The sequence below is a fragment of the Schistocerca gregaria genome, chromosome 1 (assembly GCF_023897955.1).
Source record: "Schistocerca gregaria isolate iqSchGreg1 chromosome 1, iqSchGreg1.2, whole genome shotgun sequence".
NCBI lineage: Eukaryota > Metazoa > Arthropoda > Insecta > Orthoptera > Acrididae > Schistocerca > Schistocerca gregaria.
In genome coordinates this window covers 822,762,551-822,778,283 of record NC_064920.1, presented here as the reverse complement: position 1 = coordinate 822,778,283, position 15,733 = coordinate 822,762,551, and the positions used below count along the sequence as shown (strand labels likewise).

At 40.8% G+C, this 15,733-nt stretch overlaps 1 protein-coding gene across 1 annotated transcript in view; it reads left to right on the top strand.

Moving 5' to 3' along the window:
• LOC126275586 (probable cytochrome P450 49a1) overlaps positions 1 to 13,976 on the top strand; it is a 129,123-nt gene extending 115,147 nt beyond the window's left edge. Inside the window, exons 10-11 of the mRNA XM_049977213.1 lie at positions 9,199 to 9,408; positions 13,508 to 13,976. Of these exons, the coding sequence (XP_049833170.1) occupies positions 9,199 to 9,408; positions 13,508 to 13,621 (324 nt within the window). The 3' untranslated portion in view covers positions 13,622 to 13,976. The remainder of the gene's footprint in view (positions 1 to 9,198; positions 9,409 to 13,507) is intronic.
• Positions 13,977 to 15,733: the final 1,757 nt, after the last annotated feature.

The following is a 15,733-nucleotide window of genomic DNA, read 5'->3' as shown; positions in this document are numbered from 1 at the left end:
GGCATCGTGTCCATACCGTCATCTGGGAGCTGACAAATAGGGCGAGAGCTCTATCCGGCACGTGAAACAGACCTATCCCACCTCGTTCACGGGGAAGAGTAAGGGTTGTATAGTTAACTTTGAACAACAGCCCAGAGCTGACGAAAGATGCCATCGCTGCCAACATGCGACGTGCCACAGTAGGCGGGAAAGGTAGAACTTGTGCTACATGGGGAACTCGGGATGCGATATATATATTGACATATCGAGCTCGTTGGAGAATATCTAGGGATCGAAGGCGATGGTCCATAAGACCTGCTCTGATCATTAAAAGGAGGCGTCGGCAGTTGATAGCGGCTGAACGCCGGAGATCAGATGAAAAGTCTATTCCCAAACAGCGAATGGTATCAACGGTGGTGAGAGGTGTAACACACTCCACAGGGAGTCCAGTGCCAATGAACATAACTTGTGACTTACGTACGTTTAAAGAGCTGCCCGACGCCTCACCATAAGTCGCTACCCACGTCAAAACAGCTCGAACCTCGTCGGCATTACGTAAACAGATGACTACATCGTCAGCATAGGCCGTGCAACAGAATCGGTATCGATCTATGGACAACCCTACCAAATGTTGTCTGAGTCCACATAGCAAGGATTCCAAGGAAAAGGCGTAGAAAATCGCTGATAGAGGGCAACCTTGACGTACGGATCGACCTATTTTTATCGGAGGAGTGAGTCTGCCATTGTACATAATCCTGGAAGAGGCACCCCGTAGAAGGCGCATCACTACCGTGATAACGGCGACTGGGAAACCCATATGGTGGAGAACGGCCGTAAGGAACGAATGGTCAACCCTATCAAAAGCTTGACTAAAGTCCAAAGACGCAAGTGCCCGAGAGAGGCGTTGTGCCTGGGTAACGGCGATCATATCCCTGTAGCGGCATAAAGCCGTGCGGATATTATTATCCCCTCCCAAAGATGCTTAGTCTGGCGACACAACATATCGGGCAGCGGTTTTAAGTCGTGCCGCCAAAAGGCGAGTGAAGATTTTCATATCACTGTTAAGGAGGGTGAGGGGCCGATAATCACTGATATTGTTGCCACCATGCGGTTTATGTACAGGAATAATAATTCCATGAAAGAGTCCGGCACAGGTACTTCCGGAGACATCACTTCCCGACATATGGAGGTGAAGGTGGACTCTAACAAATCACGGAAGGTGCGATAAAATTCGAGGGGAAGACCGTCGGGTCCTGGGGAGCGATTGATGGTTCCTGCTCGGATCGCATCGCGGACTTCATCATCAGTCACGTCTGACACCAAGTCAATCGCTGCATCTCCTGGGAGACCACCGAAGTTGAGCTGTGAGACTTCCTCGATCAACTCTGGGGAATGTGGAATTGCGGCGTAGAGCTGCTGGTAGTGGGCGTTAAGCACATTCCCTATTGCAGATTGGGTTACGTAGCGACGCCCTTCTTGGTCTGTTAGGACGGAAATAAGTTTTCGGCGACGATGTTGGCGTTCTTGGATGATATGGTACATAGATGGATGTTCATGAGGCATGCGATCAGTAGTACGAGATCGTACTATCGCTCCTTCCAAATGCTTTCTCATGAGATTGGAGATTTGGGCCTTAGCATGGTTCATCCTTGTATGGCGCTCAGGGGAGGCTGGCATCGTGGAGCATTCTCGTAGGATCCTGTAGTGAAAGTCCATAGTGCTCTTCCTCCAGGCGACAACATCTTTGCCATATCGGATCAAAGTTTTTCGAAGAGCAGGTTTAGCACACTGGATCCACCAGGATATGGTAGACGGATACGTGGGACGGCGTCTATTACATGTGATCCAAGTGTCTTCTATTAGAAGTCGACAGTCAGGTGAATTAAGAAGTGCCGTGTTCAGTTTCCATAAACCACGTCCGTGCCATACTGCCTGTCTTGTGACAACAACGTCACAGAAGTAAGGCTCATGATCTGAGAAAGCAACAGGCCAGATTTCAGCCTGTCGTGTGTGTTGAATTAGGGATCGCGAGACGTAGATGCGATCCAGTCGGCTAGAGGAGTGCGCAGTGTAGTACGTAAAGCCCAAACGATCACCGTGAACATGTCTCCACGTGTCGACAAATTGTAGCCGCGTCACGACTGTTTCCAGAGCTGCGCATGGTGAGTGACGCGGCAATTGATCCTGAGGTCGCTGGGTGCAGTTGAAGTCTCCACCCATGACCCAGTCATCGTGTGGTCCCATAAAAAGGGGTGTAACTTCATCTGCGAAGAAGGCATTGCGTTCACGACGGTAGCTGGAGCCCGACGGCGCATAAATGTTGACGATGCGTACACCAAAGAGAGTAAGGGCCATACCTCTGCCGTTGGGGAGGTATAGGACATCTTCGGCAGGAAGACCTTCTCGTAAGATGATGGCAACACCACTACCGGTGTCCGAAGCGGGAGAAAGATGCGCCGTGAAGCCATGTGGTGGTGAAAAATCGGCGACATGCACTTCCTGAAAAAGCGCAATATCAATGTCCTCATCATAAATCATATCGCGGAGTAGCGCTAGTTTGTGGGGCGCACGAATGGTCGCGAGGTTAATCGTTGCGACACGATAATGCTGGTGTTGGAGTCCCACAGGCACAGGTGGGGCTGCTTCTTCAGGAGCGAGAGGTCGTCGATCTTGCCGGTCCGCTGAAGAGGTTGCTATTGTGGAGAGTTTGCGGGCGCGGGCGCAACCGATGGGGGCGCCCCATCATCAGCACCGTCCACCCAGTCCCTTCGATCTCCACGTCGTCTGCCCAGGAGACTGATACTGCGGTAGGGTACCGACTATTTACATCATCCATGTGGAGAGGAGACGTAGTTTTCGGCTCAGCATATAGACTTTCTTCAACGTCGACTTGTGGGGGCGACGGCGCCAGTAAGGAGGGGTGATCGTTGCCAGTGGTCGCCTGTGGCGGGTCGTTCGCATCAGACTTTTGGACATCATAGAGCGGTTTGTCGTCCATCTTCGGTTCTGCATCTCTGGCGTCCATCCGTAGAATGGATTCATCAGGGGGTGTACGGCTACGTTTCTTTCTCTTTCGTGTCGACCCTTGTTTTCGAACAGGTCGTTCCGAGTCTGATTGCGGGTGGCCTTCGTCTGACTCAGGACCAGTCTGAAGGAAAGCAGAAGTAGGTACCACTCCCGGATCAACGTCCATCTCAGCAGCATTTTCAGTCACAGTGCTGCGATGATGTGGCAGGTCAGGATCCGGTGTCTGTGGCACCTCAGAAGGAATCTCAGTAGCGGTTGCATCTGCCTGATCAGACGACGTCAACAGAGCAGGAGGACCCTGTGTAGAGGTGCTACCTTCCTGGGCAACTTTGGCATATGTGACAGGGATCTGAGTGATCACCGCTGGGGACGCTTCCTCGCCGACCGGCGTCTAGATCACGCGGCGTCGCATGCAGGCGGATCTGACGTGGCCTTCTTGTCCACAACCCGCACATGTTCGGGGTTGGCCGTCGTACATGACAATGGCTCACACACCGCCAATTGTCAGGTATGATGGTATATGTTTTTTCAGTTCAGTTTTTACCTGACGCACACCATTAAGGACATGGTAGGTCGTGAAGGTTTGCCATTTTTCCTCTACGTAACCGATGACGTTACCGTATGGTTGTAACGCAGAGACAACTACGTCCTTCGGCACTTCAAATGGTAGTTCAAACACCCTAATCGCGCGTTGACCGTACTCTGCGAGTTCAAGTGTTACTGCCCCGACGTGACCATCAGAGTATTTGAACTTAAGTCCATTGGTATGGCGGCGAATAACATCTTCATACACCTCGGTGTTTGTCATTTTAATATGAACGACACTACTCGTGATCGAAAAATGGATTCCGATAACGTGGTTAGGATCTAAACGAACTTCTTCACGTAGGAACGTTTCAACTTCATGTGCACGAGGTCGCGCATGTTCAGCTGGGAAGGAAACTTTAAGGGTCGCACGGCGGTAAGCGCTCGACATGTTGCTCGCGGTGGACGGACACAAGCCTTAAAGCTACGACGCGGAAGTAAACAAACCTACAGCGGAGCACGGGGCCGGCGCGCGGGGCCGTCCGCACGCTGCCACGGCTGAGAGCCGACTGACCTACCATCTGAGCTACCGAAGCACGACTCACGGCCGGTACTCACAGCTTTACTTCTGCCAGCCCCAGGCTGTGGCTAAGCCATGTCTCCGCTATATCCTTTCTTTCAGGAGTGCTAGTTCTGCAAGGTTCGCAGAAGAGCTTCTGTAAAGTTTGGAAGGTAGGAGACGAGATACTGGCAGAAGTAAAGCTGTGAGTAGCAGCCGTGAGTCGTGCTTCGGTAGCTCAGATGGTAGAGCACTTGCCCGCGAGAGGCAAAGGTTCCGAGTTCGAGTCTCGGTCGGGCACACAGTTTTAATCTGCCAGGAAGTTTCATATCAGCGCACACTCCGCTGCAGAGTGAAAATCTCATTATTTATTTTCTTGTCTAGGTGTATTGAGGGTTTCTGCTTTGTTACGTGTTGCAAAATCTAAAAAAACTTCTGGTTTCCGATATTTAATCTTTCTTATAGCAAAAAATTCATAGAAAAATATCAAATCTTCATTCAACCTCCAGAATGTATCACAAAAGCAAACTAAATAATGACATATAGATTGAGAAGGCACAAAATCCATTACTGTAATGTGAGTGAACATGGTGAGTAACGGTTATAATTTCCAATGTTAGCAGACATCACTACTGTCCCTTGTTGCTGTGCATATGTGGTGTTAGGCATACTTTGGATTTTATATACTTGACACATCTGTTGATCATTGAAGTCACTGACCCACTAGCTATGTGACTGACAGCTGATGTACCACAGGCATGTGACATGCACCTACTATGAGTATTCCATTTTAACCAAAACAGGCTGCAGCTGTCAACTGCTATGTTGAGTGTAGTGGTACAGTTACAGTACAGGAACTGTAGGAGCAGGCAACAAACCTGTTACAATTCACAGTAATTATATAGTTTCACAAAATAATTTTACAGTATCTGATTGTGATTTTAGTCACTAGTAAAAATCACAATCAGCAAGTAGCAACCAAAAGTAGTATCGAGCATTCAATGTCTGAAGTTCATACATCTTTCTAAAAGCTTTGTGTCACGCTATCGAGTCTACTTGCTAATTCACTCACAACAAGAAGTCACAAGTAGCAACTAAAAGTAGCATTTAACATTCAATACTGTGTGCCACATGTCAACCAACGTTAGTACTTTGTTCCAATAACCTTGTGTCTCATGCTATGGATGTATAAGCTACCTTCAGTCGAAGTGAACCAAGAACCTGATTTGCTATGAGAAAAATTTTGCACTTGGTAGTTTACCTGGCAGCAGCACTGATATCTTTGGGTAAAGTGTGATATTGATCACCAACCCCCTGCCTCCCCTCCCTGAAATCTTGGTTTATGTTTGTGTCAGGTACACTTAATGTACTTTTCCTGGTGAAAATTAAACCTGCAAGGTAAATTCAGCAAAAGTGTATTAGATAGTGGACAGGACCCTGACAGGTATTTTGGTGCGTTTTATACACATACTCTTTGGTTATAATTAAGCTTCCCCTATTTAACACGTTATAACACAAGAACTAATTATGTATGAGAACCAAACTTGGTAGTATTAAGATCAAGGACATCAGTAAGAGCAGTAATACAGAATCAGGTCAACTGAAACACTTTTAATGTGCTGCTGTGGTACTTCATACCATTACATACTGATACCATTACTGCTACCAAAGAGGCTCAATATGGCGCTCATCTGTACCCAGAAGACTCTGAAAGTGAAGGATTGCATTCTGCACTGCAGAAAAAAGCATGTCTGTATGTATGCTGGTTACCTCACTTGATACGCTGCACTTCAGATCAGCACATGCATGAATGTTTCCCTAGTAAACCCTGTCCTTCAGGTACTCCACAGCCAGAAATCACAGGCAGTGAGATCAGGTGACCATGCTGTAGAACGGGTATGACATGCTGGCGAAGCATATCACAGCAACGCTGGCCAGCCACACTACACCCTTAGCACCAACCTGTTCAAAAAAGAATGGGCCAATAATGAATGTAGCCATGAAGCAACACCATGTGGGGATACGTACAACACACAGAGGAACTTCATGCACAGTGATCTGAAATGAAGATCTCCACACACAGAAATTCTGTGTGTTCACCTCACCTGTCAAAGAAAAATGAGCTTCTAGTGTCCATAGGATGGTCCAGCACCAGCCCTCGTCAACTTCAGTCCTTGTGAGAAAATGGAAAGCAAAGTCAACACATCGTTGTGCATCCTGTGGTGCAAGCTGTTGTACGGTATGTGTCTTGTACAGGTACTGTTTGAGAATGGTCTGAAGCACCATCTGTACAATGGACTTTCAACTGTTCAACTGTCATGACACAGTGCTTGGACTGCCTGACGATCGTGAATTGTGGGCAGCGTTGTCTTCCATAGCAACAGCGATTTCATCGATCGCAATGTGGTGCAATCAGTCGTCAGCCTCTTCCCGGAGCGACGCCAGTTCTCGAATTGATTCGAACTTCTTCATCTTGCTCCACACAGCAGATGGAGAAAGAGGACCCTTCCATAATACCTTCAGCCAGTGATATTCTCGACGGGTAGTTGCAGCATTACTGCTGTTTTGATAATAGAGCTTCACCAATAGTGCCCTACTTCTTTTGTCCAAGCTCATGTTGGCACTTCAACAAGTGCACTGCAGCTGGTCAGGTGTATGAGACTATGAATCATGATGACTGATAACGGCACCTAGTGGCCATAGTTGGAACTGAAGGGTGATGCTGTGACACATGGAAATCATGCACCCCATACTCTGGACATTACTGCTACCAAGTCTGGTACTTGTACAGTAATTAGTTTCTATGTTATAATGTGTTAAATATGGAAAGTTTAATTATGACCACATGATATATTGCACGTAAACGAAGAAAATTGAAATGCGGGGCAGGGACAGGGCGACTATATAGCTTTTACCAAATGCATTCACAAAATGAATATTCAATTCTACAGTACACAAGTTAAGTTTTCTGTGTATCTTCAAGTATTTCACTTAAAACAATTCTGATGTGAACTTTTAACTGGGAGATCCATACTTTCCACTGTCTTCACATGTGTATCATCAACCTTAAAACACATAGCCAAGTTTTTATCAAAAATTATATGGCATAAAAAATGTAGGGTTAAGATGCAGCTTCAACTAGAGGAAAATGTAACTTTCATTGTTCTCTCACAGTGTATTTCACATTTGTCCATAAATTTGTTCAGGGTAGGTGACCAGTTGATCAATAAATAAATTTCCTCCAACACAGTGGGGAAGGCCATTTGCAACACTGGCCAAAAACGTTGGAGAAATTTTACATATTGACAATGTGGTCACCTACCATGAAGAATTCTATGCAAAGTAACAGGGCAATGGAGGCCTACAATTATATTTCACGTTTACTTAGCATCCCTTTCAAAACTGCATAATGACCTCAACGACACATCATTGAAATACTCAGTTTGCACTCTTCACAGGCAAGAACGTATCACTTCCGTTCATTAAGCGGTCCACCTAGCCATAAATACCAGTTAGCAGATATGCTTACCAGCGCCTGTTAGTTACTACTTGTGTCTAAGCACAGTGCAAAACCTGTTGTGATAAATTGCTGAAATCGCATTCTAACATTGTAGAGACATACAAGGTGTGAATTGCTAAACTGCGATTTAAACTATGATAAGGAGCAATCGAAAATTACACTTATTGAAAAGTAGCATCAAGAGAAATCACAATATCAGGAAGTCACAATTTATCTGATGTATATAACCATTTTCACATGAGTAACCAATGTGACGCCATAGCTTGTGGCTTTCTGTAGTTGCACCATGAGCTACCGATCACACAGGATGTCACAAATTGTACGTGGTTGCATAGCTAAAATCATATTGGTGGATAATAATGTTTTAGTGGAGATTACGACACTACAGCTGTGACAAGAATTAATATGAGGAAGACGAAATCCAGTGTTGGATCTGAAAACAGATTTCGCTCAGGGGCCACAAACATATTAATAACAGAAATAACACACGCAGACGAAAATGCTGTCTGCTATGGCAAATTGACCAACAGCTGGCATATAAATATCATCTGCAGACAAGCCTACTCTTCCAATATTTTGGTATCTTATTGTATTCGTTGATGTAGGCATTTCAAATAACTAATTTTTAATTTATTAGTTGCCTAGAGAAAATTAAACATAGGCTGTTGTTCCTGAAGTTCCAGAAGCTACGAAAGGGTATATGCCAAAATGAAAACACACTGAAATCGAATGGAACACCGCAGCAGTTACTCCACGATAACTTTGATGGAATGTCCATGTTTTGAAATAAATCCACCAGGGAGCATTGGTGGAAGAAAAGTGGTATAACACTGTACAACCAAGTTGAACTTTTCGTGGCATGACGAATGTTCATGATTTAAATAATGAAAACTGTACCAGTTACCTATTTTTTGGTGCTTAGCAGAACACTTTTCTAGAATTTATTCTCATTTTCAAGCCCATTTGTGCATTTCTTTACATCGGTATTTTTGATGGTGTTTGTATGTGTTATTTTCTGTCTCTCCTGCGTCTTTTTGAGACTGTACGATATTGTGCCTTCCTCATTATACAGAATATCACACACACGCAAATCATAACATATACTATATGTTTACAAAACGTGCTACAAAGATATATCTTTGTAGCATGTTTTGTAAACAAATAGTATATGTGATGATCTGCTTACGTGTGATATTCTGTATAACAGAGGAGACACAATATCTTATAACCTCAAAAAGAAGAAGGAGAGACAGAAAATCACACATCACCAAAAATACTGATGTAAAGAAATGCACAAATGGGCTCGAAAATGAGAATAAATTCTAGAAAAATGTTGTGCTAAGAATCAAAAAATAAGTAACTGATGCAGTTTTCATTATTTAAATCATGAAATCATTTAAATCATGAAATATCGAATATGACGAACGAAAATAAATGGAAAAAGTTGCATGTCATTAGTTGCAGCACAGAAAACTGGAAGTTCACTCACGCAAACTGCAGTATGCCATTAGCTGTGGCGACACTTCTGTTGCATGTGTGAACTCGGCTTAACGCAGTGTCCTGTTGAGCATGTGCTGTGTGCCGGCAGACACACGTGATCTTCCCACACCTGTGCCTGGGCCGCTCGGAGCGCTACTTCCCACGGCCGGCCGCCTTCCTGCCAGAGCGCTGGACGGCAGCATGGCCAGGTGGCCGCCTGCCGGACCACCAGCACGCCTCGCTGCCCTTCGGCCACGGGCGCCGCATGTGTGTCGGCAGACGATTTGCTGAGGCCGAGCTGCAGATACTCATCGCCAAGGTAAGCTGGCAGTGGGTGCACCTCCAGTAGGGCAGAGCATAAAAATGACACAAACTGACATTTAATTCTTTTTATCAGTATCTGGCCTCTTTGTTGTAAGATCGATTCACACTGTGTGTAAAGCCCCTTCTACAAGAGACAATTGCTTGTCTCAAACCGCTAATCACGGCCAGTAAGTCCATTGAAGAGCCACTGGCCTTTTATTCTTCTACTGAGTCTCACCTGTCATGAATGGCCGTTTTCTTTTATATAAATGCTGTAAAATTGGTACTTTTTGCAGATGTTACTAGTGTCATAATAAATCACATTACTGAAAGCAATAGAACAGTTAGTAAATGATATTTTCCAAATAATTGTTAAGTGCTTCTCTGAGTATCGAATCCCCTAAATTTTGATAAAATGCACTACATTTATTTCTGTACAACAAATAGAACCATACCAACAACTAATGCAGAACATAAGCAGGAGTTAGTAAGTAGGGTTGAATGCTCCAAATTTTTGTATGCTTGTATTGACAAGAACTTTTGGCTGATTTACAAGCAAGCACATGAAATGTACGCATAATAAGTAGTCCATTTTGCAAGAGAGTCGATCTTGAAAATCTGGCTTAACTTTAATGACATGTCTTAAGGTGTTCATCGGTAGTCGTCTTCTTCTTTCAAAATTCATTTGTTTTTTTGTTAGAAATTTAAATTGAGCTATAAATAACTTATCAAACACCATTAAAGTAGATTTTCAAGTTTATTGACACATATTTTCACTGTCTGTGTTGACAATGATGGACTTTTATATTGTAAAACTTTACTTTGCGATAATGTTGAGCAGCTGACGTTCGTGAAGTCATACCAACTGCTCTGTTCAACGCCGCTGCCTACCATCTTCGTATAAATTGTCTGAAGATGGTCGCATTCTTTTGGAAAACAGTAATCATTGTAAATAAATATTTTATTGCGGCCATGTTCTCAAAAACTATTGCAACAATGTTGTTCAGTAAATTCACATAGATTACAATGACTCTAAATTATACAAACATGTTGCAATAGCGCACTCTTCCAATACAATAAATCGTATCTTGACCCAGAATGTAACATAGTGTTTGTGTTCTTTGAATGCTAGACATGGACTGACTTCAAACATTTAGTTATGCATAATGGTGACTGACATGGAACTTCACATGATGAGTACTTGGTCCCAATCAACTAGCACTCAAAATCTAATGAACTTGTCATCTACAAAATGTTTGACCATCGTCTACTTCCTTAAATGGTTCAGAAAAAGCGTTTCTGTGGTTCCTACCTCCTCTGTCATATGCTGATTTCTTGTTGAAATAAAAAAATTTAATACTAGACAACAATACCATTGCACAATTCAAAGATAATAACAAATGCAACTCAGAGCTGTAGTTTTTATGGCTCTGCAACCTTAGTCGATACAGAATGTACAAATAGCAAGACTACTTTGTATAAAGTACTAGTCTCCTTTCATGAATTGAGGCATAATAGCTCACTAGTTATGAGAATGACTTAACATGAAATTCAGGCAGTCATAATTCTCATAGGACCAAACGCTGAGGAGGACAATCTACAAAATGTACAATCCAAAATTATACACTTAATGAATGACCCTGCATGTAGAGTTAGTGAGGGTAGTCAAAATTTAAGCATAAAAACATTATTGATCACTGAAGATTGACCATAATTGATTAATGGCAGTAATAACAGTGCTGTGTGATTAACCAAACTAAAAGGAGATGCATGGAAAAAAACATAAGTATCCTTACATTAAATCAAAATTAACCTACAAAATCATTGGAGGAACTATTTGGGTCATTTTATGAAATAATGGACTACAGAGAAAATTATGAAAAGTGATTAGATGTGTGAGACATCCAGTTTTATGAAAGCAACAAACTGTCTCATGTACCAAAATTAATAGTTGTGAGACTTGACCTAGTGCTCCTAAACTACCTAAGCTGCTAAAGTACTCATACAATCAGAAACATTTTCTGTTGTTAACTACAAATTGATGTGTTTATCAAAGACTGGTGTTACAAGAAGTGCAACCAGAGGCAGGTGGAAAGATGAGATGTTTATAATCTCCTATTGATGATATGATAATTTCAGAGTACAAGTGTGGTGAGGCAAAGCAAATATTATATACCTTTTGCAAAGAATCTGTCCAGGAATTTACCTTGAGCTATTTAGGGAAACAATGTTAAAGTAAAATCTGAATAGTTCTTTGAACCAGTGTCCTACTGAACACAGGTCCTGTGTTTTAACACTACAGTACCTCACTCAGTGTCAGAGACATCTCTGTGGTTTATTTGATTTTGGGTGATGTTTTCCTGGAAAGCTCTATTTGTGATTTTCATGAAACTGAAACTGAAATTAGTTTTTGAAAAAAGACATCCCAAAATTTGATTTTTAACATTAAGTCACCTGCTGACTACTTTTTTAAGAATCAGCATGTTGTAGTACTAATTTCTAACGTATGTTTTTAAAGCAAGTGAGACTTTTTTAATATTTGCAAGTGTACTTTGTTTAACATAAAACATTATTTTTTAACTTACAACATGACTAGGGAATCTCAAACTACGGCTGAAAATTATAAATTGTGTAAAAAACTATGAAAACATTTATTCATGCAAAAAATATGTAGAATTTTGATAAAACAAAATTTAGTAATCATTTCATGGTAAAATAGTCCCAGAAATACCTGGACCCACTAATAGTTACAAATAAAATATTATAACACATTTAATATTTCAGTGCATTTAATATGACTTGTCACTCCTTAGTTTCAAGTACAGTGTGGAGCATAATAAATGCAGTTTGTATTTCAAGGCATATGTTGTGTATCAATTTGTGTACAAGCATATTCAATGGCATAAAGTATATTTACATTTTCACTTACATGTAACTATTTCATTTATATCTTCTCATACTATACTTAAAGGTTGTAAACAGTTCTGGAGCTATCTAGTTTAAAATATGCTTTATTAATTGTTACCAGTGTTGTTCAGAGATAATTATAGAGCTTTGCTTCAATATTTGTACTACACAGTATTTCGTTGAATTTCAGAACAAAAAAGAGTTCTAGTTAAAAAAAACTCCTGGCTGGTAAAGTGCCACACTATAGATCCGAAAGGTTATGGGTTCGATTACCTGCACATTCATCGAAGTTTTATGTGCCACTTTTCACTTGTTTCACCTCTAGCAATGTTCGTTAGTGCAAGAAGCGATGAGCTGCTCAGTGGTTTGGAGTCCACGTTAAACTACAGGGGGGGGGGGGAGGCTGCATAAGCAAGGCAACAGTGTACCACCTCCAGTAGAAGCAAGTATAGTAAAAGAGTGTAGCAATCAAAAACTTTATTGCTGCATTCTATAATTTCGTTAATAACTTTTGAATGGTCCATTGTGCAACATTCACTTCTAAAGTTCACTCATTCCCTTGCCTGATTAAAATGTACAACCTTTCCATGCATTAATTACAATGGTATTTATTAGCTCATAAATTACACAGCACACAGAAGAGTATCAACTCTAAAAAGTTTTGACACTTTGTAAGTTTCTATTTTATGTATCCAAGTAGGTAAATTGGAAAATATTGTGCTTGTAACAGATTCCTTGTAACCACAAGAAAACTCTTCATAGTATCTAAGATATTTAGACACATTGAATAACACCAATTATAACATTGAATGTTGTGTAGTCCTTTGCCTTCAATGATTAATTTATATCACTGATCATATATAGAACATTCTATTTTCGATAACAATATTTACTGAACAACCTTCAACCTTACATGTTCCAAACTAAGTTGTACTAAACAAAACATAATAGAATTTCTTATAGCTGCTTTTCGTCTTAGATGCTGCATAAAATTACGAATATGTAATTAAAACAATAATAATATATCTGAAAAGTTTTAAATACTCTGTTGTTGTTCTGATTAGGGTCTATTTAACATTAATCTATGGAGGTAAATGTGATATTTCTATTAATCAATTGTAACACTGAGTCATGGTAGCTTAATACCATGGCAGCTGAAGTTGCCACTTTCTCATCTAACATCAACATTGTTTTGTCCACTGTTCCAGATTGTACGCAGGTACCAGGTTGAATATCATTATGGTGAAATCAAATACAAAGTGCATCCAACATATGTACCTGAGAGCCCACTCAAGTTCAGACTGGTGTCAAGGCCAAACTAGAAACTTCTCTGCTACAAGATGCATTTCACATGCAATGGTCACAAACAGCATATGCTAATGTTATATCAGTAATACCTATTTTAAAACTGCTGGTCAATATGTCTAAGACCACTTGCAAAAAATGCAATGATCTGTCATTCTGTGTTGTTGCTATCATTAGTAACAGTCTGCAGTGCATATCATGTCTTCCAATTTTTAAAAGAAAGCATATGTATAGAAACTTAAAAGTGATATGTATATATTTCAAAAAGAAATGTTTCAATTTTTATAATTTTGAGACCTTATTGCTTTAAGTATAATCATACATTTTAATATGAAAATATATTAAAAAGAGCAGTTTGTCATCTTTTTCAAATTCAAGATGGCAATTCCTGTCTATCTTACATTATTTGTATGTAAGAATAAATGTATTACCATAAAGAAATATGGTGATTTTTCTTTGTTCCGAATCTTATGATTGGTATTCTGTCTGAATGAAAGAAAATGACACAGTATTTTTAATACTATGTGAACAGATGACTGAAGGGGGAAAATTACCCTAAGTACTTCAGTGCAAAATGTCAGATAATTGGGCCAACTCGCTTCCTTTATTTTGACACATTCGAAACCATTTCATCTTCAACGATATTTGTGCATACGCTTCAATTATAACTTACGCTTTGGTCATATCCTTAAATAACATTAACTGAAAGACATGCAGACCAAGTCTTATTTCTTGCTCCAATTTCTGCAGCTAAAATGCAGCTTTGTCTTTAATGACCTTGACAAGGACCAGACGTTATATTATAGTCATCCTCGCTCCATTTTATGTATTCCATAAAACACTACTAATCACTTCAAATACAGTAACATTGGGAAAAGCACAGTTATTCAGATGACCTTTACCCTGACTGCTTGTCTGCTTTTAGGGTTACCAAATGATACGTCTGAGAAGGCTACCTGGAACCCAGATTTATTATGATTTCCTGTATTATAGTAGTAATTATGTAATTGAAGATCTCAGGCAAAATAGAGAGTAAATGTACGTTAATGCTTAAACTTTAATGCTGTCCCTGAGATCCATGCATTCAGCAAGATCATCCTTCATATCATAATACTGAGAAGCCTCTCTTGTAACCCTACAGTCACTTAAAACGCAACTCACTTTCAGAAAACAGTTCTCTCACTTAATATTTTCAAGATTTCTTGATTTTTATGTAGCACACATTCACAGGTCTGAATTTACTCCAAATAGCTCACTGTAGATGATAATTATAACAAAAAGTTTACACTCGTCTTTCTTAATAAATGCAGCCAAAAAACAAAAATATAAAGTATCTCACTGAAAAATCCCTCTAGGTCGACAACCTCGAACAACTGTATGTGTTTTCAATTCAACAAGTATTTGGGATTGTCCAGAGAAGCTTCTTGTTTCTCTGGCTCAGTAGACATGTTGCATTTGGAATAAAGAAGTGCCTATGGTGGATCACAAATTCTCTTTACAATTTGTATTAGACGAATTCCATGTACAAGTTATTATCCAAAAATACTCATAAATCACATCTCGCCTAAGCATTTGTTCTGCTACAGACACATGCATTACACAGCTAGAAGATCATATAGTCTTGAGGAAACGTGAGCTGTGAGGGAGAGATAAAAATGGTTATGGAGTATGGTTCGGTATCTGCAACCACCATATGACCTGTTTAGAAACATCACGAATAAGTGTTCTACAAGCGTCCATAATTGCAGATAGTATAGTGTCTTAGCATCCAAGATTCCCCGTGTCATACAATCTGTATCAAATCCAAGTCAAAGCATCAGCTCAAAACAACAAGAACCATGACTCAATCGACCATGTCACAAGTTCTGAATTTTTTATAGTCCAGTGTACAGTTTCACTAACACAGGCATATGCCCTCTCCTGTGATGCATTAATACAATCACTTTAAAACTCCACCAAAACTAGTGGCGTATGTATATTTTAAAATTCATTGCATCAAACTGAAAATATATATGGGATATTCAGAAAAAGTACAGTACATTTGTAGTGAAACAGGGAAACTATAGGCATAGTTCTTCCTGCAGCTTTACCATATGGTTAAATTATGATGGCGCCCTCTTAGGTAAAAT